Source organism: Phascolarctos cinereus, unplaced genomic scaffold (assembly GCF_003287225.1).
Source record: "Phascolarctos cinereus isolate Bilbo 61053 unplaced genomic scaffold, phaCin_HiC Scaffold_726;HRSCAF=1367, whole genome shotgun sequence".
Taxonomy (NCBI): Eukaryota; Metazoa; Chordata; class Mammalia; order Diprotodontia; family Phascolarctidae; genus Phascolarctos; species Phascolarctos cinereus.
Window position 1 is genome coordinate 173,283,480 of NW_027556098.1, and position 24,805 is coordinate 173,308,284.

The 24,805-nt window shown below is 43.9% G+C and overlaps 1 protein-coding gene across 1 annotated transcript in view; it reads right to left on the reverse strand.

The window, feature by feature from the left end:
- The window catches only part of SCN4B (sodium voltage-gated channel beta subunit 4), a 35,811-nt gene extending 12,326 nt beyond the window's left edge, over positions 1–23,485 (reverse strand). Inside the window, exons 1-2 of the mRNA XM_020984766.2 lie at positions 23,239–23,485; positions 403–581 (exon numbers count right to left, since the gene is read on the reverse strand). Coding sequence (XP_020840425.1) covers positions 403–581; positions 23,239–23,299 — 240 coding nt within the window. The 5' untranslated portion in view covers positions 23,300–23,485. The remainder of the gene's footprint in view (positions 1–402; positions 582–23,238) is intronic.
- Positions 23,486–24,805: the final 1,320 nt, after the last annotated feature.

The window sequence follows — 24,805 nt, forward strand, 5'->3', positions numbered from 1 at the left end:
TTATATCTTGTCCAGGATTCAGGTAGGAATTGAACCAGAAGAACTCTAAGGTTGACACAAAAGCTAAGATTCCAGGATTCTATCCATCTCCTCAGTCCTCCTTCCCAACCATTGGGCAAATGCGGTAAAAGTACCTCATTTTGACACAACCAAGGTGACAAATGCCTGTCTAGCTCACGAGAAAACAAAAGAAAAAAAGGACTGATCAGAGGAATGAGAAATCCCAGTGTGTTCCCTGCCCAAGCCTAGAAGGGCTTTGAAACAAAGGTTCCATGGGACACAGGGGAAAAGCAGGACAGAGCAGAAAAGGGCTTTACCCCATCCTCTCCCTCCCAATCTCTGGTCACCACCACCACCACCACCACCACAGTCTCTCTCCTCTCTTGTCCCAAGAATACTCACATTCTTGAATTCCTCTGAGTTATTGAATGTCCACCAGAATTGTAGGTTTTCAAAGCCCATACAGGTGGAGAAAGTACAAGGCAGCAGGACATTTGTTCCATTTACAGCTGTAATGGTGGTAGCTTTCCCCACAGATACTTCCAGGGTCAGGGAACAAGGGAACAGGAGGAAAGCTATTCCTAAGGAAAATAGAAAGAAAAGGATCACAGTGGAGGCTCAATTCCAGCAAAGAACAATCAGAGAAGTCCTGGAAGTTGGAGAGTCTACCCTTTGGGGTACTTTTCTTTTCCTCTATGTGTGTATGTGGGTGTGGGTGTGGGTGAGAGTACATGTGTTGAAAAGTACCATTAGCCTGACATTCCAGAAATTTTGCCCACTGGCCTAAAAATCAAAGAATACAAACAGATTGACTTTCCAAAAACCAGAGGCTGACACACAGTCGATAATAAATATTTGTTAGAAAGGGAAGCTTTTGGGAGGGTTTCTAGAAGGTAATCCCTGGCAGTACTAGATCCAGGTAATACTCTGGATTTAATTATGTTGAGTCAAGTCCACGGGCATTTATTAGGTGCCTCCTATGTCTGAGGCGCTATGCTCTATAGAAGAGACCAGAACCAACGATGGGTGAAAAGCTGCTGAGGCAGGTTTTAGCTCAATGCGAGGAATAACCTCCATAGAATGTTGGAGCTGAATGGGAGTCCAGAAATCATCAAGAGAAACGTTGTCAGATGAGGAACTGAAACCCAGAAATACTTAAATGGCCAGTTATCAAGAGACAAAGCCAGCATTTTAACCCGTGTCTTCTGATCCAACGGCCACATGACAATGCTTCTGACATGCTGCTTTCTAATCATTCAGAACGAACTGTTTGCTTCTCACAAGAAGGTTAATTTTGTCTCATTGCAGTTGTTAAAGCAGAAGCTCAGGGATTTTGTAGGGAAGGTCATGCAGCCCTCACCCCCACACCACAGTTCAGAGAGGCCTCTTGCTTCCAGGGAGTCAGAACCTGAATCTGAGAATCAGAATCTGAGCTGAAGGAAGCCCCAGACATAAGCTGGGCTTGGGAGGAAGATTTTATCCCCTCTCTTTTCAGGAATCCAAACAAATCTTCTTTTCACACCCCAGAGCATGGGCAAAAGGCCAGGACTAACTTCTCTACTTTAGGGGACTGAGAACACCGAGACCCAGAAAGGGACCTCACTGTTCAGCAAACCCATCATGCTGTTGATGAAAGGACAACAAGGAAACAGTCTGGAAGACCTGACTCCCAGAAAAAAGACTTAAGAACAATTGTCCTAGGAGCTAGGTCCTATTCTCGGTTTGGATTTTAGGCACAATGGGCTGGCTTGGTCTTCTGTATAGGCAGAAACCTCTGAACTTCTAAATAGCCACCAGGGGTCGCCCCAACCCAGATAAACAAGGCGCTGGGCCGGCAGTAGGGCAATGAGAATAGGGCTTCCCAAAGTCTGGAAATGTTGGAGGCAAGTAGGTTACTACTACCCATGGTGCTACCCTCAAACTCAAACCCCAAATCTAAAAACAGATCAAGAGGAAAAAAGGTGAAGGCAAATGACTCTTCACCCGCGTCACCTGATTGTTCCTTCTTAGTTTCTTCATCTTCCTCCTTCAACCTTCTAAGTGTAGGAACTGGTGGCCTTTCTCTAAACTCTTTTCCAGAGAGATCTCACCAGCTGCCATGGCTTCAATCATCACCCCAATATAGCCCAAATCTGTATGTGCTTCATTCAATCTCTCCCTTTCACTACAGTCCCGTGCCTCCAACTACTTACAAGGTATTTCTCTAGGGCGCTCCACATGGCACCTCAAACTCAGCATATCTAAAACCGAACTTCTCACCTCCCCCAGCAGAATTCTTTCTGTTGGTGGCACCACCATGCTCCCAGTCAGCCAGGTACAAATGAGTAGAGAGCTCGGCCTGGAGTCAGGAAGACCTGAGTTCAAATACAGCCTCATACACTTACTAGTGTGACCCTGGATAAACCACTTAAACTCTGTTTGACTCATTTTCCACAACTGTATAATAACAGCACCTAACCTCACAGAGTTGCTGTGGAGATTAAACGAGATAATAATTACAAAGTATTTAACACTGCACCTGGCACATTATTAAATGCTTGTCTCTCCCCCCACTTGTCTCATAACTCCTTCCCTCTTCCCCACCATATCTAATGAGATGTTCAGTCCTGTTGATTCTTTTTCAGCAATTTTGCCCTAGGTCAAAAGTTTTTAACCTGGGGTCCACAGAACCCAAAGGGTTTATGGATATTTCAGTCTACAAACTTGCATGGGGAAAAAAATTATATTTTTATTTTCACTAACCTTCCATTTCCTTTGCAATTCTATACATTTTATTTTATGCATTTAGAAATACTTTTTTTCTGAAACAGAGTCCATAGGTTTCACCAGACTGCCAATAGGGCTCATGACACACATAAAAAAAGGTTAAGAACCCCTGTCCTAGATGGTGTGTGAATTTGGATATCTATACCTTTCTTTTACACTCAAACTGCTGCCCCCTAGTTCAGGTCCTCATCACCTCTACCTTTTATTATTATAACTGGTCTACCTACTGAGAGGTAGTATGTTATGAAAAGTACACTGAACTTGGAGCCAGCAGGCCTGGGTTCAAGCTTGGCCCTGCTGCTAACTTACCTGAGTGACCTTGGGCAAGTTACTTCCCCTCATCTATAAAATGTTAGAGTTGACTAAATCAGAGGTTCTTTACCTGACAGCCAGGTACCCACTTGGGGGTCTATGAAGATATTTCAGGGAGACTGTGAACTTGTTGGGAGAAAAATTACACCTTTATCTTCGTTAACCATTGGTTTCCTTTGTAATTCTACATTTTATTTTGTGCATTTAAAACCCATTATTCTGAAAAGAGGTCTTTAGGCTTCACCAGGATACCAAAGGGTCTATGACCCAAAAAAAGTTAATAACCCCTAAACTATGTTCTGTGAGAAATGATGAGCTAGTTCAGGGGTGGGGAACCTGTGGCCCGGAGTTGATTTTGATGAAAACACATGCATGATGGATAGAGCACCATCCCTGGAGTCAGGAGGACCTGAATGCAAATTCGGCCTCAGACACATAACACTCACTAGCTGTGTGACTCTGGGTGAGTCACGTAACCCCAATTGCTCTCACCAAAAAAAAAAATGCTGAAATAATGAAGAATGAAATGAGCAGAACCAAGAGAATACACTTACACACAGTTAAGAGCACTATTGTTGTAAGAACAGCTTTGAACAACTAAGTCATTTTGAATATTATAAATATTCAACTTAACTACAAGGGACCTATGAAGGAAGATGCTAACCACCTCAAAGAAAGAACTGATAAATGGAAGCATGCATAGGATATACAGATATGTATATATGTATACATATATATATATATATATATATAGGATAATACACACAAATATATACATATTGTGTATATCGTGTGTGTGTGTGTGTGTGTGTGTGTGTGTGTGTGTGTGTGTGTGTGTGAATGATGGCCTTCTGCAGCACAGAGTGCAGAGGGAAGGAGGGAGACAGTTGGGAATTTAAAATGTAACAAAATAAACAAATGTAATTTAATTTTTTTTTTAAACTTAGACTAGATGATCTCTAAAGTTCTTTCTGGCTCTAAATTCTATGACCAAGAGGATGCAGGCTTCTAAGTGGGGTTCCATGGGAATGGAAGTGACTAGAAAATAGCAACCAAAAAAAGTATTCTCTGGGGCCAGGGGCCAAGATTTCCAAGGAAGGGCAGGAAGCTAATGGAGAGCCCACAAAGCCCAGGGGAGCCTTCAAGGCTCCTTCTATATTGAGGACATTGTGCAATACTTCTCTTCCTCCCTTCGGCTCATATATCACCTCCTCCAGGAAGCCTTGTCTAATCCCCTCAGCTAAAAGGGATCTCTGTATCCTCAAATTTCTCTCAGCACTTGGGGTTGCCCCTGGGCCCCCATCACATTCTGTCATGTCTCATATTTATTTGTGTACAAGTCTTCTCCTCCTCAGTAGATTACAAGATCCATAAAGTCAGGAGCTATGTTATTCTTCACCTTTGTATCTATCCCTACCCCCACCTAGCGGAAGGCCTGGACATGGTAAGTGCTTTATACTTAGAGCTTGGAGATACAGGAAATGAGCCTGACACCTGGAATTAGGGAGACTTCAGTTCATATCCAATCTCTGACTCTGAGCAAGTCACTTCAGTTTGCCTATCTGTAAAATGGGGATAATAATAGCACCTACCTCCCAAGGTGGTTGTGGGAACAAAAATGAGATGACATTTGTAAAATGCTTTGCAAACCTTAAAGCACTATATATAGATGCTTTTAGTTGAAATGGACATTTGCCAATAAAGGTCAACTCAGCATACTAGTTATATTCCTAAAAGAATGAAAGGAAGAGGCATCTGGGGAAAAGTTGTTGTTGATAATAACATCTTAAAGAGTTTCAAAACCAGTTAGAAATTGGTTAGATACTTATTTGATCTTCAAAAATCCTCATAAATAAGTAGCTGCAGTTATTATCCCCACTTTAGTCTCAGAGAGACTAAGTGACTTTTCCTTGGCCATGTGGCTCTCAAGCATCCTGGAGGCAAGATTGGAACCCAACCTCTCTTGACTCCAAGTTCAGTAAGCGCTGTTCCATGATGTGGATGCTAAGCCCCAGGGGCCTGACATCATGGAAATTATTATTATTACTATTATTATTATTATTATTATTATTATTATTATTATTATCAGAGTGAGGAGCACTGAACTGAAAGTCAAAGGACCTACATACAGGGAGTCCCAGTTTGGCCTGTGTGAGCTGGGTATCACTTAATCTCTCTGACCTTTGGTTTCCTCATCTGTTAAATGAGAATAATACTTGTTCTACCTTTCTCACATGGTTGTTGCAAAGAAAGTGCTTTGTAAAGTGCTCTATAAATATTAGCTATTACTTTTACCCTTGTTCCAAGGAAACAAAGAGCTAATATTTATGTAGCACTTTAAAGTTTGCAAAATGCCTTACAAATATTATCATTTGACCTTCTCAACCACCCTGGTTGGTAAGTGCTATTAATATCCCCATTTTGTAATGGGGAAACTGAGACCCCCAAAGGGACAGAGATTAAGTGACTTGCTCAGGGTCACACAGCTAGGATTTGAACTCAGGTCTTTCTGACTCCAGGTCCAACACTCTAATCTCCCAAACTACCAGGAAAATAGCTAAGGAGAGTAGATAATAATACTTTATGTTAAAACAACGCTTAAACAACACTTAACATGTATATTCTCATTTGTTCTAGATAGGTGACACAAGTGTTATTACCTCCATTTTATAGAGCGGAAAACTGAGGCCCCAAAGTGACCTCCCTAAGGTCACAAAGCTAATTAGTGAAAGCATTGGGACTCCACCCTTGATCATAGGTCTCTTCTAGCTCTTTTGTTGTTATTGTTAATATTTAATTTCTTCCAGTTACATGTTAAAACAATTTTTAACATTCGTTTTTTAAAATGTGTCTTGATCTACAAGACTGCTTTAGAAGTGTTCTAGTCTAGCCCCCTTCATTTTACAGATTAGAAAACTGAAACCCAGAGAAGGTAGATGATTTGAACAAGGTCACACAGATGGTAAGTTAGCAGAGCCTTCAACCCTTTGAACTCAGGTCCTGTGGTTTCAAGTTCATTCCACAACACCAGGAGGAAGCCAAGAGAGTGAGAAAGCAGAAAAGGGGGAAGGAGATAGAGTTTCTTGGAGGAAGAGAGAGAGGAAAAGAAGCAATGAAGAAAAAAAAAGAAAGAAAACAAAAGAAAAAACGAAAGGAAAAAAAAACAAAAAACAAGACAAAAAGAGAAAAGGAGAAAAAAAAATGAAGGGATGGAGGGAAGGGAAGAGCACCCTCCGAGGATGGAAGGCAAATCAGGAATGCAACTTGTAACCGTTATGTCCACCTGGCCTCACAGACGCACCCCAAACTCCCTTGGCTGCAGACGCCTCACATTGTCCACCACACAATCCCCAGGCCTTCGGGGTGGAGTCCGGACACAGCCCGGGCTCCAATAGCCCGAAGGCGGGCCAGCAGCCCCCCAGCACCAGGGGCTGTTCTCTTTCTCACAGGGTTTGCCCAGGAATCCCGGGCGGTTACTTGAGTGCCGCATTGAGCTCGGAGAGAGGCTGGCCGCCCTCCAGCCTCGGGAAAGGATTAATCAAGTCAGCGCAATCCCTCCCGCGCTGGCTGCGCTGATTCAGTGAACCTGCATCGGGCCGGGGAGGTGGAGGCGGCTGTCCTCGCCTGACTCCTGCAGCAGAGACGCTCTCGGAGGCCGCCCTCCCCTTCTGGCCCGGGCCGCAGGCCCTCCCGGTGACATTTAACTCGCCCTTCCCCTGGAATTCCCTTTCCAAAACGGGACAGAGTTGTTCGCGGTCTCTCACTCTGATTAGCTGCCCCCGCCTCTTTCTATCGCATCCCAGGAGTTAAAAGTAGAAGAGTTCGCCGCAGCCATCTGGTCCAACTCCCTCATTTTGCAGATGAAGAAGGTGAGGCCCAAGGAATACGAGTGACTCGTCCAAAGACCCACAGCGAGAAAGGAGCAGAGCCAGCATTTAAACCTAAACCATGCCTTCAAATTCCAGGCTCTGTCTATTGCGCCAAGTCGTTTATTTCCACTCTTCTAGGGTCCAGGATCTCCACCAGTCAGCCAGGACTCCCTAAGACCGGAGCGCCTAGCTTCCCACCCCCCTGAACCCCGGCAAAGCCTTTGGTTTATCTGCTCTGAATTCCAGAGCGGGCAGCCTAGCTCTGCCTTTGGTGCCGAGGGCCAAGGCCTACCGAGAGGGATCTGGGAACATGGGTTCTTCAGTCAGACCCAGGCCCGTGCACATCTGTAAGCCACTTGTGGCAAGTCTGCAAAGACTGCGTTAGGGAGTTACAGGAGAGGTTTGGGGAGTCTTTACCCTTGCTTTACTATTTCCCAGAGGGCTGGGGCTGCATGGCTGTGAACAAACAATTTATTGCTAGGAAGTCAAGGAAGCAAGGTCCTCGAATGATGCAGAAATTCCCCCAAACAGACGCTTCTGCACAAATGGCCCCGAGAGAACTCCCGCGGCTAGGAATTTATTGCAACTCGAGTCACTAACACCCTCAGATTTCCCCTAGCCACCAACTTCTCACTTTCCCCCTTTCTCTTCCTGATATATTTTTGGGTGTCTTCTTGTTTCTTCCTCTGTCTCTGTGCGTGCGTGCGTGTGTGTGTGTGTGTGTGTGTGTGTGTGTGTGTGTATACGTCCCTAAACAGGGCATCCCAGGACTTAACAATCCTCACTGTCCAATTCCTGCTTATATCTAGCCTGAATCTATCCTGCTATTTCCTCTTTCCCTGTCCAAGAAGAAAACCAAAGGAAGGAGGAAGAGGAGGAAGGAGGGGAAGAGAAAGGAAGTCAAGAAGAAAAAGAATATGGTGCTGAACATCTAGTAGGTCATATGGGAAATAAAAGGCCATGTAGTACAACTACCCTTCTTTTACAGATAAGGCAGCTGAGGCCCAAGGATGTTAAGTGGCTTGCCCAAGGTCACATAGATGTTCAATGAAAGCGAGCATCTAAGTAGAGGAGCCATAACAAAATTTGGGAGCATCAGAACTGATTTCCATAGGAGCACAGATTTAAAGCTGGGACCCACCTTAGAGTAATTTCATCTAGCTCCTTCACTTTACAGATGAAGAAACCAAGGTGGTCAGAAACTAGATGATTTGCCCAAGGTCACATAGATAGTAAATGCCAGAGGTGGCATATGAACTCCCAGGTTCTTGAATTCCAAAGCCAAGTGCTCCTTACTTATACTTTACCATCCCAGCTCTCCCACTTGTACCTGTGTGCCCTTGGACACATCTCTCTTCTATGGTGTAGCTTTTCCTCATCTGTAAGATGGGCAGTTAGGTGGCCAGGCCTGGAGTCAGGAAGACTCATTTTTCTGAGTTCAAATCTAGCCTCAGACACTTACTAGCTGGATGACCCTAAGTAAGTCACTAAGCCCTCTTTTCCTCAGTTTCCTCATCTGTAAAATGAGCTGGAATAGCAAATGGCAAACTTTGCCAAGAAAACCCCAACTGAGGTTACAAAGAGCTGGACACAGAGGCAGCTAGATGGTGCAGTGGATAGAGCACCGGCCTTGGATTCAGGAGGACCTAAGTTCAAATCCAGCCTCAGACACATAACACTTACTAGCTGTGTGACCCTGGGCAAGTCACTCAACCCCACTGCCTAACCAAAAAAAAAAAAAGAGTTGGACACAACTGAAAAACAGTTGAAATGAAGATGAAAGGACTTTAGATGTTACCTTGAGTGTCTTCCAGTCTCAGATCAATGTTATTAAATATTTTTGAACAACCATGTGAACCGGTACAGGTGAGAAAGATAAACACTGTTCAGTAAAAATCTGCTTTTCACCCTGCTGGCTTTGCGTTCCTTTACAGAACATTAGTAAATGAGTCATCCTAGACATCATCTCGTCGCCCCACAGCCCTACACACACATCCCCTCCAGTATCACATAGCTTATTAATAGTAGATCCAGTTTCCTGACTTCTAGGCCAATGCTCTTTCAGAACACCACTTTTTTTTGCCTGTTATCCTTTGTTATTAGCTAAATACATGGCAATTTTAAAATCCACGACATTCTGACCAGGGCTTCCTTTCACCTCTGTTCCCAAAGGGACCTGGGAACAGTTAAGCCAGACAGATGATGCTGTTTGGGCAAAGATGCACTCCTTGCCTTCCCCCAGCTCCTGTTTCCAGGAGCAAGCCCAAAGCTGCCTCTAGCAGATGATCTTCTAACAGTAGGTTTCAGCTTTTCTCACCAGAGGCCTCCATTCTCTCCATCATCCTTCTGACACAGAGCTAGAGGAGCCAAGATGCTGCAAAATCCATAATGGCTGCATCTCTGGAAGAGATCTGTTCCAGCTGGCCCAGGTGAACATCCAAGAGCTATGAGGAACCCCCTGGAAAAGAAGGGATACTCAACTCTGAGACCAGATTTCTTTTCCCACAGAGTGCAACCTTATACCCAAATGAAACCATCCCAGTCCCCGTAAGCGCATAGAACGAGAGGGAAAAGGGGGAAATTGGAGTGACTGCAACAGAGGCTGCACTATCTCTTTAAAGATGAGGAAGCAATTTCTTTGAGTCTCAATACAGAAGAGTGCATATTGCTGCCTGACTCCTGTGTGTTTAGGTGGATGACTTATCTGTAATACATTCAGGGTTTCCAGAGCCAATCATTTCTGTTTCCACCAAGGCCTGGAGGAGGAGAGGGATAAGCTGAGAGGTGGTTTCTAAATGACAGAGAACACCTTGGAAATAAAAGGCCAAGTAACAACTCTGGGGGGACAAAAGCAGGAACCTAGGCTGCCCTTCCCATGTCCCTTCAAGCAGGGTTATTTCTGAGTCCCAAAAGATGAACCTTTTCAACAAATTCAACCTTTGTTACAGGTCTACTCTGTGTCAAGCATTGTGTAGATATGGAGGATATAGAGGAAATGTAAAACAGACCCTGCTCTCTAGACACTTATGATCCAATTCTGGGAGCTAGCATGGCATAGTGCACAACTACAACTTTCTCGATTTAAGAATTAGACGACCTGGGTTCAAATCCCAGCTCTTCTCCTTACTAGCTAGGTGACCTTGGAAAAAGCCATTTCATCTCTCTGAGGCTGTTTCCTCATCTGTAAAACCAGATGTATGGTCCTTTCCAAAATTGTGAGCTCCTTGAAGGCCAGGGACTATATTTTGCCTCTTTTTGTTTCCCCAGCACTTAGCACAGTGCCTGGCACATAGTAGATGCTTAATAAATGCTTCTTGACTGACTATACTATGAAATGAGACATATTCACATAAGTAATACAAGCGAGGGAAAGCGTGATTTAGTATAAAGGAGAGGTGCAGGCAAGCAATATACAGAATCTGAGGAGAAAAAAAATCTTCAGGGTTCTGCCTCCTCAACCACTATTTCTCTATGTCTTGTCAGGTCCAGCTAACCAGATAAACTGATAAATGTGAATGAAAGTTGCACGAAGTGGGGGGCTTAAGGAGTTGTGATCTAGCAGAAAGAACCCTGGGCTTGTGCAAAAAAAGCACTAAGTTTCCCATGGGGTCTACTTCTCATCCTGCCACCCGGTTGACCTTAGATAAACCATTATGCGTCCTTGTCTGGTTTCCTCATCCACAAACTAGGCATAATAACAATCCCTCTTTTAACTTATAGGCTTACCCAGAGGCAAAAATAAGAAAAAAGATCTGCAACTTACTGCACGAAGGACCTTGAGCATGTCAATTAAACTTCTTTCTACCTCAGTTTCTTCATCTGTAAAATTAAGAGATAGGACTAAATGGTCTTCTTTCTAATTCTAAATCTCTATTCCCATGTATATGAAAGCCTCCTGCATCAGGCTTAGAGTCCATCCAACCAAAGACTGCACACTCTTTGACAGTGAAGAGAAGCAACATTTCAGCCAAGCTGACATTTTATCTTCTGTCTCCTTGTTCCTGTACACGCTGTCCTCCAGGCTCAGAATGCACTTCCTCATTGTCTTTCACTGTTAGGCCCTATGACCCTGGTTTCCTTCAAAGCTCAGCTCCTGTGCCTCAGTCTCCTACATGATGCCTTTTCTAATCCCCTCAGATGCTGGTCCTCCTCACAAAAATTGTCATATAGATATGTAAATTTATTTTATGTGTGTGTGTGTACATGTATGGCTATTTGATGGGTTGAGATGTCCTTATTGCCACAGACCTCAAAGGAACATGGACGGAAGTCCAATATTAGTTGCAATAATAAGTCACATTTCTACAGTCCTGTAAAGTATACAAACTTTCCTCACAACACACTTGTGAGATAGGTCATACGTGTATCACTGTCCACAATCTCTTGGTGAAAATACTGAAGTTCATGTGAAATAACAACTTCATACAGCTGTGTCAGAACTAGTATTGGAACTCACATCTCTCCAGACTCCAACCCAAGCATCTCCAGTCTCTTTTGATAACCTTCTGGTCTAGGTTGGGCCTAACTCAAGCCAGTCCCCTGATAGTTTCGGCTTAGCTTTTGGAATAAAATTAATAATAATAGCTAACATTTATATAGCATCTATGTTATAGGTGCTATATGCGCCAGGCACTATGTCAAGAACTTTACAAATATTATCTTATCTGATCCTCACAACAACCCTGAGAGGTGGGTGCCATTATGACCCTCATTTTATAGGAAACTGAGGCAAACAGGTTAAGTGATATGCTTAGGATCATAGAACTAAGAATTGTCTAAGGCTGGATTTGAACTTATCTTCCGGACTCCAGGTCCAGCACTCTATCCATTATGCCACCTAATAAGTCATTCAGTAGTTAACAAAAAGAGACTTACTTAACTGTAGCTGAAGGATATCTAAGATAGGTGTCAAAGATACCTCAAGTTAATTCAGATGAGCAAAGATTACTTGCCTAAGTTACCCATCATAATGCACCAGCCAAGCATCAAAAGTCCCCATAGTTCTTCCTGGCTGCTTTGTACTCAGATACCAAGGAACTGACAACAGTCTAAGCCCACATCTAGACCACATCAAGAGAAAGATCTCAATACCTTTTATGGGAAAATTAGTCTAACTTGCAAGGGAGGAAGAGTTAGGATATTGTCCCTACCATATCTACGATACCTGTCATCCATGAAGTTCTCTAAGCCCTTCTGGAAATGCTGTCGATTTTAAGCCTGCACCACTTCTTAGAGGTAATGAGTTCCATAAGCTTACTATACTGGCAAAAAGTAGCACCTCCCATTATTCGTCCTAAATTTGCCTCTCAAACTGCCAACACAGAACAGAGTTGGTAAACTAGAAGTAAGAAAGATGATTTTTATTTCGGGCAAAATTCTAGAACGTATTATTATCAAAGGGATGTCTAGTAAACATCTAGAAAAGGGAGCCATCATTGCAAAGACTTCCACAGTAACCTGTTTTTTTTTAATAGGACTACTAGATTAGTAGATTAAGAGACAGATATAGATATAGATAGCTTAGGCAGCTAGGTGGCACCATAGTACCTGGAGTTAGGAAGACTCATCTTCCTGAGTTCAGATCTAGCCTCAGACACCTCTCGGCTGTATGACTCTGGGCAAATCATTTAATCCTATTTGTCTCAGTTTCCTCACCTGTAAAATGAGCTGCAGAAGGAAATGGCAAAACACTCTAGCATCTCTGCAAAGAAAACCCCAAATGGATTCACAAAGAATCCTCAACTGAGAATTCACAGCCACACCTGAACAACAAAATAGATAGTTTACCTAAATTTTAGCAAAGCCTTTGACAGTCTTTCATACTATTCACATGGACAAAATGGAGATATGGTGGCTTTTCAATAGTAAAGTGATTTCAGAACTGGGTAAATGGTTGGATACAAACAGCAGTCGTTAATGTTGCAGTATGGACCTGGTAGTAGGTCTCTAGCAAAGTATCTTTGGGGATCAGTTCTTAACCTTGTGCTAACAATTTCATCAAGGTCTTCTATAAAGGCATGGATGGCATGCTTATCAAATTTTCAGTTGATCTAAAGCTGAGAAGGATAGTTAACATATTATATGGCAGAGTAAGAATTCAAAAAAGTTCTTGACAGGCTAGAACACTGGGCCAAACCCCACACAGGAGAACTTAAAGGACTGATTGTAGGCTGTTCCTTTAAATAAGGAATTTTAAAATTGGACTATGTGGACTAGATTTTTTAAAAATCTACAAGGGAAAGTATAGATAGACAGTCATTTGTCTGAAAAAGATCTGAGATTTTAGTGGACTGGAAGCTTCATATGGGCAGCTAGGTGGCAAAGTGGACAGAGTGCCAGGCCGGGAGTCAGGAAGACTCATCTTCTTGAGCTCAAATCTAGCTTCAGACACTTACTAGCTGTGTGATCCTAGGCAAGTCACTTAGCCCTGTTTGCCTCAAGTTCCTCATCTGTAAAATGAGTCAGAGAAAGAAATGGAAAACCACTCCAGTATCATTGCCAAGAAATCCCCAAATGGGGTTACAAAGACTCAGACACAACTGAAAAATGGCTAAACAACACATTCCATTAGAATCAACAGGATGATGCAGTAGGCCAAAGCTAATGTAATCTTAAATTGAATCAAAAGATACATAGCTCCTACAACTAGGGAGATGAGAATCTCACCATCCTCTGTATTGGTCAAGCCACATGTAGCGTATGTTTTCTGCTCTGGGAGCTACATTTTAGGAAGGGTATTGATAATGTGGAATCTTAGGAAAGCCTAAGTTCAAGACCTGCCTCCAACAGGGAAGCAGACAAAGCACCCCAACTCCATCCTCCTCTTAGGAATATTAAGAAAGTATTTTAAGATTATCCTAAAGCCTTTGGACTAATTTGAAGGCAGGAAGTTCTATCAGTATTTAGTCAAGTTTCTAAGGAAAGAATATCCCATCCTAGAATGTCCAACCACTCCTGAAGCCTTCTCAACCTGGAATATCCATTAACTAAATCCCCTTCTCCCATTGATGACTTCCATGTTGTGCTGGGTCCCAGACTGGCCTTAAGGCCAATTCCTACCCGGTAAACTTCAAAACCATGACCCCACCCATCACCTTTTTTCTAGCTTCATTTTGTGTGTGTCATTCCCCCCATGCCCCTCCCCCCATTAGAATGTGAGTTCCTTAAAATCAAGGACTCTTTCCCCTATGAATTTGCATTTGTATCCCCAGTGTCCAGTATTGTGCCTGGCACACAGTAACCGCTTAAAAAATGCTTGTTTCTTTCCCTCCTTCCTTCTTTCTATCAAACTTCCTTTCTTACTTCCTTTCTCTTTTCCTTCCTTCCTTCTCTCCTTCCTTTCCTCCTCTCACTCCTTCCTTTCTTCCTTTTCTTCCTCCTTCCTTCCCTCCTTCTTTCCCTTATTTTCATAGTTTCTTCCCTCCTTCCTTATTTCCTTTCTCTTTTCCTTCCTTCTTTCTTTTTTTTTCTCTCTTTCCTTCTTCACTTCCCTCCTTACTCTCATCCTTTCTTCCCTCCTTTCTTACTTCCTCTCTTCCTTCCTTTTTTCACTTCTTCCTTACTTCCTTTCTCCTTTCTTTCCTTCTTTTCTTTCATCCTTCCTTCCCTCCTTATTTCCTTTCTTCCATCTTTGTTTCCTTCTTTCCTTTCTTCCCTCCTTCCTTCCCTCTTTCCTTTCATCCTTTCTTGCCTCTTTCCTTCCTTCCTCACTCCCTTCCTTCCTTCCTTTTGTCCTTTCCTCCTTTCCTTCCTTCATTCTTTCATTCCTTCCTTCTTGAGCCTAACCCTTATCTCCTAGGACAGTATGTAAAAGGTCAAGAACAAAGTTAAGGCACCTGATACTGGATTAAGTTTGGTAACCAAATTTAGAACTAGAAATACCTCCAGTCTACTTAAGGTCATTTGGCTTTTCCCCATCCCCAAAAGGATTAGAGTTATGACCTATCTAAAACCAATGCTCTCTTTTCCCATTTCCTGAAGGGATTAGGGTATTGAACCAGGGAGGCATTCCTTTTGATTATTTCCAGTCACCTGTCACCAGCTAGGGGAGAAGAGCCCTTGGGAAGAGCAGTCAAAAAGGGACTCCGTGGTTTTAGGAGACTGATTCTCAGGGGTATTCTGAAAAATAATTAAGCAGGTATTATTGTCTAAGAATGATAAGGTAGAACATGAATCCTGAAATGTGTCATTTTTCCTTGTTCAAAATTCCTGTAAATGCTATTTCAAAATGTCTTGTGTGGGAGACATGTATGAGGGCACAAGGAGACTGTCAGTTATTTAGAATAATGTTACATTAATATGAATTGTTGCTGGCAATCTACTGAAAGGAACTGAAGGAAGTTAGGGTATTTATCCTGGACAAGAGAAGACTTGTCAGATCTTGTGCAATAGTGGCCAGATTACGGTCCTGGGAGTCAGGAAGGTGCAGATTCAAGGACTGCCACAGATGTACCCTGACACTTAGACCCTGGACAAATTAGTTAACTTGTCAATGCCTCAGGCAACTTTCTAAGATTATAAATAGCAGAGCAATTTGAGGGGATTTCCTCAATTCCCAGTAAGGAAACCCCCTCTCAACCAATAGGAAGACTTGGGGCAGGGGGGGATGAGATACCATCTTCAAGTATTTGAAGAATTGTCATTTAAAAGAGGAATTAGATTTGTTCTTCTTAACCCCAGAGAGAAGAAGTAGAAAAAGTCAACAGAAGTAAGGGAAGGGTAGGTTTGTTGTTGTTTAGTTGTGTCCACCTCTTTGTGACCCGAATTGACCATACTGTCCACGGGTTTTCTTGGCAAAGATACTGGTTTCTTTCTCCCGTGGATTGAGGTAAATGGAGGTTAAGTGACTTGTCCAGAGTCACACAGCTAGTGTCTGAGGACAGATTTGAACTCAGGTCTTACTGCCTATAGGCCCAATGCTCTATCCACTGTACCACCTAGCCACCTCCAAGGCAGGTTTAGGCGTGAGTTACAGAAAAACATCCTAACAATGAGAGTAGTCCAAAAGTAGAATAGGACGATCCTTCATGCAGAAGAGCTTTAAGCAAAAGCTGGACTGGCTACTTGAGTATGTTGAGGAGGAATGGCTGGGACCACATGGCCTCCCAAGGCCCTTCCCGCTCTCAGATTCTGTGATTCAGGTTTTCCAGGAAATGGTGGCTAATTCCTGGTTCATCTTAGCCATATCTTCTATCTCTATAGGTCATGGTTCATCTCCCATCCCCATACCTTTGTACAAGTTTGGCTCCCAGGTCTGGAAAGCATTCCCTCCTCAATTCCACCTCTTTCCAAAGCTTCCTTCAAAGTGCAGCTTAGGGGCAACCTCCTCCAGGAGGCCTTTCCTGATTGCCTCCTTCCCTATTATTAGCCCTGCTTTCCTCTCAAAATTACCTTGTATTGATGATCAACTGTGATAGACTTAGCCACTGTAATCAACACAATGATCCAAGACAATTTCAAAGAGCTCATGAGGAAAAATGCTCTCTACCTCCAGAGAGAGAACTGATGAACTCTGAATGGATTGAAGCATGTTTTTCTAGCTTTTTTATGTTTCTTTCTTTTTTTTGCAACATGGCTAATAAGGAAATATGTTTTGCATGACTTCACATGTATAAGTGATATATTGCTTGCCTTCTCAATGGGTGGGGGAGGGGTTGGAGGGAGGGAAAGAATTAGGAACTCAACACTTTTTAAAATGAATGTTAAAATACAGTATAATTATTTTTAATTACCTTGTATTCATTTACTAGTGTACAGCACATATTGTATTCTCTTTCCCCCTAGTAGAATAAATGTAAGTTCTTGGTGGGCAGGGACCATTTCATTTTTGTCTTTCTATCCCCCATATATAGAACTTAGTAACCCTTAATATATGTTTGCTCAGTCTTTTTGGACTGTTATCTAGTCTGCTATCATTGTGTAGCCCCCAAACCTTGATCATTTTTATTGCCTTTCTCTGTACCTCCAGTGAAGAAAATACTTTCACAGATTATGAATCATGGTTAGGTACCAAACTGGGGATTACTCTAGTGAACTCACCAATATTTTGCACTCCGAATCTCCACAGGAATAGAGAAACCAGGCCCTAAAGACTGAATGCCCCAGGCCTAAAATGGAACCCAGTCCAACAAAAGGGTTGCAATGTTGAGCTCCAGAAGGTAAGTAGGGGAAGAACCCCTAACTACTAAGATGCTGTGGCACAAAAAAAGGTGGGGGAGGGAATTTTAATATGGACCACATTTCATCAATCTCTCAAATGAGAAAGGATGTCTATGTACAATCTAAGCCCTGAATACCTTACTTTGCTTTATTTTTCTTTCGTCCAGTTATACTTTTGCTTCACTTTTTACGTAGTAAAAAGCTGTCAGAAGAAAAAGAACTGGATTTCAAGTCACTGGACCTGGGTTCAAATTCTGATTTTGCCACTTACTACACATGTGACTTCGGACAAATCACTTAATTTCTCTGGGCCTCAGCTTCTACATGTATAAAGTAAGAGAGCTGGATTATTATGACCTTTTGGTTCTAAATTGATAAACTTTCTGGTCTACAAAGTCATGGTAGATATGGCATATGTATGGTATACAGCAGCTCTTTCTGACCCTACTGGACCCAGGACTATTGATCTGAAGTAGGAAAAAGGGGAGTGTATATATCTTAGGGAAAAAATTCTGGGAGAAGCTAGTCGTTTTTTGCTCAGGGGTTTGTTGGACCTTGGTAAGAAAAGGTTTGAGCTTCACAAGTAAATATTCCTCAGGACAGAAAGGCAGGTCTGGGAATTCATCCCTGAAGCTATCAGATCCAAATTTCCACCTTCTCTGCTATCAAAGAGCTCATAGTCTAATTGGGGAGACATGGTGTAAGCAACTATGTACAAACAACATATATAAGCCTACATCAGATTGAAGACCGTCTTGGGAAGAGGGGAGGGGAGGGGGGAAATTTGGAACTAAAAATCTTATAAAAGTGAATGCTGAAAATGAAAAATAAACTGACTAATAAATAAAATTTTTAAAGGAATGAAAAAATAGTGGGAAAACCCCAAGATATATACAAGATAAATTGGAGGTAATCAATAGAGGGAAGGCACTGAGACTTAAGGAGGACTGGGAAAGGCTTCTTCCAGCAGCTGAGATCTGAAGGAAGTCAGGGAAGCCAGGAGATGGAGATGAGGAGGGAGAGTTCCAGGCATGGGGAACAGATGCCTGGAGTCAGGCGATGGAGTGTCGCCTGAGAGGAGCAGCAAAGAAGACAGTCACTGAATCCGAACACACCCATTTAGCAGATTGAAGAGGTTCAACCACTGCAGAGTGTGGAAATTCATGATAAAAGTGATTTTACATTTCGGTCAGTAAATATTTATTAAACATTGAGTGGGTGCAGAGCCCTGGGCTAGGGGAGATAGAGACTTTACACATCCCCTTCCCTAGTGGTTATGAATCTAGTCAGAGGAATTTCACTCACATATTCAACTATAATCTAAATTAACACATAGTAAGTGCATTCAAGATGTTCAAAGTAAAATCTTTTCTGAGGTCTGAGAGAGAAAGCTACTGACTAAGGAATTCGGGTTAGACTCATGAAAGAGGTGCATTTTCCCCTCAGTTTTAAAGGATAGGTAGAAATTTAAAAGGTAAAGAAAGACCTGTCATATCCTAGATGATCATGGTGGGTGGAGAAGGAAAGGGGCCCTTTTTTTTCCTTATTACTACTTTTAAAAAAACACATTGATTTCTGAATCCTCTCCCCCTGCCCTAGGGAGCCATTCCTCACTCCCCCCTTTTTAACAGCTTGAAGACAAACTGTTTATAAGGAGCCTGGGTCCCCTTCTAAATTAAGGTGCTGATAGTCATCTTTCCTGCCCACCCCTCCTTCTTCTCTGGTTCTTTTTCCCTCATATGCTTAATTGCTATGATCTGTGTTTAATTATCACTTGCTAGGGTGTTATGTTGTATAAACCCCTTTCCCTTGGTATGTACTTATAAAGGATGAGCTTAATGAGGAGCCAATTAAGGAGAAAGTGAGTGCTCAGCTCCACTTCAAGGAAGGAAAGGGAGAGGGCCACGCCAGAAGGGAAAGTCGAAGGTTTCCCAAGCTTGAAGTTGGAACTGTTGATTGTTCTTATTTCTTATAGGAGACTTGGGACTAGGAGGACAAGGTCCCAGTGCCCATTTGGGGACCACAGGTCATCTCACAACCAAGCATTCATCTAGTCACCTACTGAAGTGAAAAAGAAAGCTAATGGTGGTTAGAGAATGTCTCTACCCATTCTGTAGCCTAGGGGAGGATCCAGTTGTTTGCAAAGCTTTGTTACATGGTGAGGGTGTCTCAAGAATTGTTTATATCCAGGTAAGGGCCCGTGGGGGCAGGCAGGAAGCAGGCAGGTTGCCTAGGGAGAGGCAGCAGAAGCCTTTCCGTTGTTTCTGGGCCCAGTGGGGCCTTCCTTGGCCTGGCCCTGCATCCCAATGCCCCAAAAGTCCCTTCCCCATCAGAAGTCCTGTCCCAATGTCCTCGGACCCATTTTCTGGTTCTCAGTGATAGATTCTGACCCCCCTGGGGCCCAAGTATATTAATTTCCCTATTAAAGTTGGATATTTCTGTAGTCCTGTCAGAGCTTATTTCTAAACTTGGAATAGGCAGGGACAAATCCCTTCTCCCTACTCACACTCGACTCCTACATCCTCACCCTAGGGTGACTGCTTTGAGACTCTGGAACTGCTGGTATTTCACTTGGCTCTCTTGATAGGGAAAGAAGAATGAGCTTAATTTAAGGCTCCCAGTATACCCAAGCTGCCTGTGGAATATCCCTTGCCCGACCTAGTGTATATGGTGGTAATGGTTACATTGATATGGACATTGATATTAAGTAATGATAAATTGAAATCACATGATGCTTTTCCCCCCAGAACTAAATGGAAAACATTTGCCTACCCTCGTGCCAAATCATGGTGTGTCCCCACAGGGATGGCATACAGTTCTAATCTCCAAGGATAGGATGGGACTAGAGAAGGTGGAAATTTGAATCTGATAGCCTCAGGGATGCATATGCCATATCTATCCTATATCTGCCATGACTTTGTAGACTGAAAGGATCACCAATTTAGAATCAGAAGGGACCTCAGAGGTCATCTAATCCAACTCCCTTACTTTACACAAGTAGAAGATGAAGCCCAGAGAGATTAAGTATTTTGTCCAAAGTCATATGAGTAGTAAGTGTCAGAATCGGAATTTGAACCCAGGTCTAGTTTTGTGGGCAGAGCTGTAGTGTTAGAGGGACCAACAGAGTGGTGAAAACTAGGTCAAAGAGAACCCTGAGACCTCAAGAATGACTGAGCCCTTCCTTATGGGGTTTTTCTTCACAGATGCATCCAGTTTCAACAAACATTTATTAAATTCCTACTATATGTGAAGATTACATTGAACACTGAAGGAGATAATAAATCGAGATAAGGCCCAGCCTCAGCCACCATTGAGTTCAGAGTCTAGTCACATGTGGTTGTGGTTTGTCCTTCATTCTCGAAGAGGACCATGACATCAGGAAGCTGATGCCATGACTTGCAAGTGAGTTGGATTTAAGTGAGGGAGGGCTACGTAAAGTCACCAACCTCACTTTCTCCTACAGAGCCATCTGGGTCCCGTGGCAAGATATAGATCAGGGTGACTGGAGATGGCCTTGGATACAGTGGGAGACCTTGGCCTTTTTAAGCAGAGGTCTTTCCTAGTTCTCACTTTGACTGAGGCAATGCCCATTCAGTGATTAGGGCTGTTTAAGAATTGAGCCTGGGATGGTCCCTTTAATAAAAAAAAAAACTAGTCATATACAGAAATAATGATGACATGATTAGGAAATAAGAGAAATTCAAACCAAATGCTAAGAAACCTCCAAGAGATGAAGGGTTATTGCTGATTTGGGGGTGAGGTGAGGAGAGATGGTATTCAGTAAAAATTTAATTCAGACCTCTGACCCCTAAGTCTCCCCAAAACAAGTCTTACAAGAGCTGGACTCCCCTTAGAGAGAAACATCAAGATGAGCACACATGTATAAATGCATTCACTACATGCCTCTGTAGGGACCCCTGCCTCTTCCTGCCCCCACTCTCACACACCCTCACCCTGGGACTCAGTCACCCTGGGACTCAGATGAAAATAGATGCTCCAGAAAAAATGGACAAGTCTAGAATCTCCTCTGTCAAGGTAGATCAGAGTGAAGTCACTATATCTGGGAATCTATTGGGACAAAAGTGATATGATTCCCTTTCAATTCAATTCCATTTTTAAAGCATTTATTGAGCACCTACTATGTGTCAGGCACTAGGCTAGGTGCTAAGGATACAAAACCAAAAACAGGGCCTGCACTCTAGGAGCTTACATCCTATTGACTCAGAACTGGAGTAGTACAGTTGGTACTTAATAAATACATCTTGACTTGCCTTGAGAAGCACAACATCTAAGAAATGGATAAGACCTAAGAGATCATCTACATCTGATGCCCTTATTTTGGAGATGAGGAAAAAGAGAACTTAAGTGCCTTGCTTGAGATGACGTAGTTTGTCAGTAGCAGAACTGGCTTTAGAACTTAGGTCATGAATTGAATACATGCCTTAGCCATTCCTTCCCCCCAGGAATCTCCAATCCAGCCTTGGTTCAAGGCACTTTCTCTCTTTTCACCAGAACTATAACAAGACTAGGTATCATTTTACAGATTAAGGAAATGAAGCTAGAGAAGATAAGTGGCTCACCCATGGCCTTGCAGCTATAAGAGCCCAGATTCCAACCCAAGTCTTTCTGATGCCAAATCCACCTGGATCCACCACAACATGATGAAACTAGTGTAGGATGAAGATGATAAAAGATGCATAATCTACACCTTAGACTGAGCACTCTTAAAAACAGAGCTCTCGCTCCCTGCAATGGAAGGTGGGATGCTTCTAAAAGTACAGTTCAGGGGCCCAAGGCCCTGATGACATACTCATTTGTAAAGCAAAGTGCCTAAAGAAAAGAGGGAAAAACATAGGAGGAAACACAGATTTCTTCACTTTAGCCAGGGAAAACTCAATTGAACCAAGCAGTGAAGCCAGACTCAGAAAACAGTACATCAACCCCACTCTCTCAGCAGAAACTCCAGGCCAGGACCAAAATCACAAGCCTATGTACAAAAGTTATCTGTAGAAACTTTGGTCGATTTCCTTTTGGGCTTCAACCTCCAATGTTTTTAGAAGTAACACCCACCTTAAGCGTCTCAGCCCAATGGAATCAAAATCTGCTCAACAGGAAGAGCCCTGTCAGGTGTCAGAGGCCTCAGCTTACTCTGAAGCACAGCTGTGATTTATGAGGATATTAAGTTCCATTCAAATAACATTCCATAATCACTCAAAGTTTGACACCCCCCATATATCACATAGATAGATAGATAGATAGATAGATAGAGATATTAATAAATATTTACTCTTATTCTTTCCAGTCTTATAGGTCATTTCTCAATATTAGAATCTCAATCCCCTCCCCCCCAAAAAAAGAGTAGAAGAATTTTAAATGGGATGTCTTTGAAGAAAGTAGACTCTTCCAAAGTGCTCCTGAAACACTTCACCACCCATTTTCTACCCCACCTATTTCCCAATCCCACTCCGAATGCCAGGAGTGGACAAGAACCAGCAAAAGGTGGGCACTGATGCAAGTGGAAAACAGAGACTCTGTAGGTGCCAGCATAAAAAAGTTGGGGGTGGGGGCTGAGGAGCCCCTGCTGGTGCATAGTGGTGACCACCAGACCAAACCGTAACACTGTAACAAAGTTGCAAACAGCTCTAAAGATGCGATAAGAATTCCACCCACCTCTCTCTCTCTCTCTCTCTCTCTCTCTCTCTCTCTCTCTCTCTCTCTCTCTCTCTTCCCTTCTCCGCCCTCCCATTGCGCAAAGACAGTGGAAATCTGGTGTCCAGCGGTGCTTACCCCAAAGCCCCCTCCCCACCACCTCCATGGTTCGAAGCACAGCCTCTAAGCTGTAGGTGTCTGAAGCAGCAAAGGAGTGAGGTGGGAAGTGGGCAGGCTAGGGGGTGGAGGGCGAGGGGTGAGGGGGGAAGAGGTCTGCGGGCGCCGCCTTGGCACGCTCGGCAGGGGAGCAGGCGTCGGAGCTGTGTGGTCACAGAAACTGCTACCATCCTGCGCTCCTGCATTGGGAATATAGCTGGACCGCCGCCCTCCCCAAACCTACCCCATGCCAGGCGACACTCTCCTGATGTGACACCTCCCTCTCCTTATGGGGACGCTAGAGGAGACCAAACGCTGGCGACCTTACCCAAAAGCCCCGCGCCCAACCATCTCGCTGAGGCTGGGACTTGGAACCCAGACCCGGGCATCGTCCTGTCTTCTCCTGGGAGTGCGGAGAAAGCAAAGACTGCGGCGCGAAGCTGGGACAGGGGCTGCGGGTTGGAAAGGTCTGGAGCGGAGGGACAGAGCCTCCCGCTCACCCCTCTATCTGCAGTCCGCCACCCAACAGCCACTGGAGCTCTGCACCGGCCGGGCTCGGCAAAGTTAGCGCGGAGAAGAGGAGAGCTGAGAAAGGGAGGGGAACAGAGAGGAGGGGAGGGAAAAGGAGGGGGCGGGGAGCGAGGAGGTAGGAAAAGAAAAAAGAGCTTACTTCTGCCCCCTGGAGCCGGCTGCGGGAGATGCTGTTGGAAGAGGAGGACGAAGAGGAGGTGGAGGAAAAGAAAAGAAGAGAAAAAAGAAAGAGGGAGCGTGCCTTGTAGTCGGCGACTCCGGGAAATGGACTCAAACGTCCGAGAAGACGCCTCTCTCTAGATACCCTCCTCGGCCCTTGCACCAACTGCTTACCGTCCTAGGGGGTCAGGTGAAGAGCAAGGGACCCCCTGCTCCTTTCCTGATGGAGGAGAGAAGGGACTTTATACCCGCCGTGAGGGGCCAACAGGGAGCACTCTCCAGCTCTGCACTGCAGTGCCAGCCAGCACGTGGGCAGTCCAGCCCTCCGTTCCCGGGCCACTGGCTGCAGCTATCCCGGCCTGTGCTGCGGGTTATATAAGGGGGCGGACAGTTTTGTTTTGCTTTGCTTTTTTGAGGGGGTGACCTGGGGGGTTGTGCAGAGACGGAGTCACAGCCTTTCCCTCCCCCCTTAACCCCGACCCGGGCAAAGGGATACACTCTTCCCACATTGCACATTCCTGAAGCCTCCAGCTCCGGCAGCCCAGGAGTGACGCTGAGTTGCTGCCGGGCCAGCTGCAAACTGCAACAGGGACTTCTGGACATAAGCAACTGTTAGGACTCCCGGAATCTTGTGCCTGGGCTGCAGCTTCTGCACCATTGCCTTATTTCTACTACCTCCCACCTCGCAAGCTGCGCCAATAGTTGGATAGCCAGGACCCTGGTCAGCTGCCAAACACTGTTCTGTTCATAGCAAACCAAGAGGGAGGAAGCCCAAGAGATCTAATGCAGTTCGCCTGCCCCTCATTTTACAAAAGAAGAAACTGAGGCCCTGAGAAGCCAAGAGGCCCAAGATCACACTGCTAGTCAACAACAGAAACAAGATTTTAATTCATTTTCAGTGTGATGCCTAGGAACCTGCATTTTGAGTCAAATGAACTGGGTTCATATCCTGGCTCTGCTCCCTACCACTAGTGTTACCTTAAGTAAATCCCTCCCCTTCTCTGTACTTCAGTTTCCTTATACATCAAATGAGAAGTTGGGATAGAGAACCTCTGAAATCTCTTCCAGCTTTCCATGCTATAAACCTATAAACTGAAATTGAGTGTTCTTTCACTATAGCATCCTAGAATTCAGCTTCCCATCATGATAAACCAGAAACAACTCCTTCCCCCTGGTACTGGCTCCAGCCCTCATTACCTTCTTCT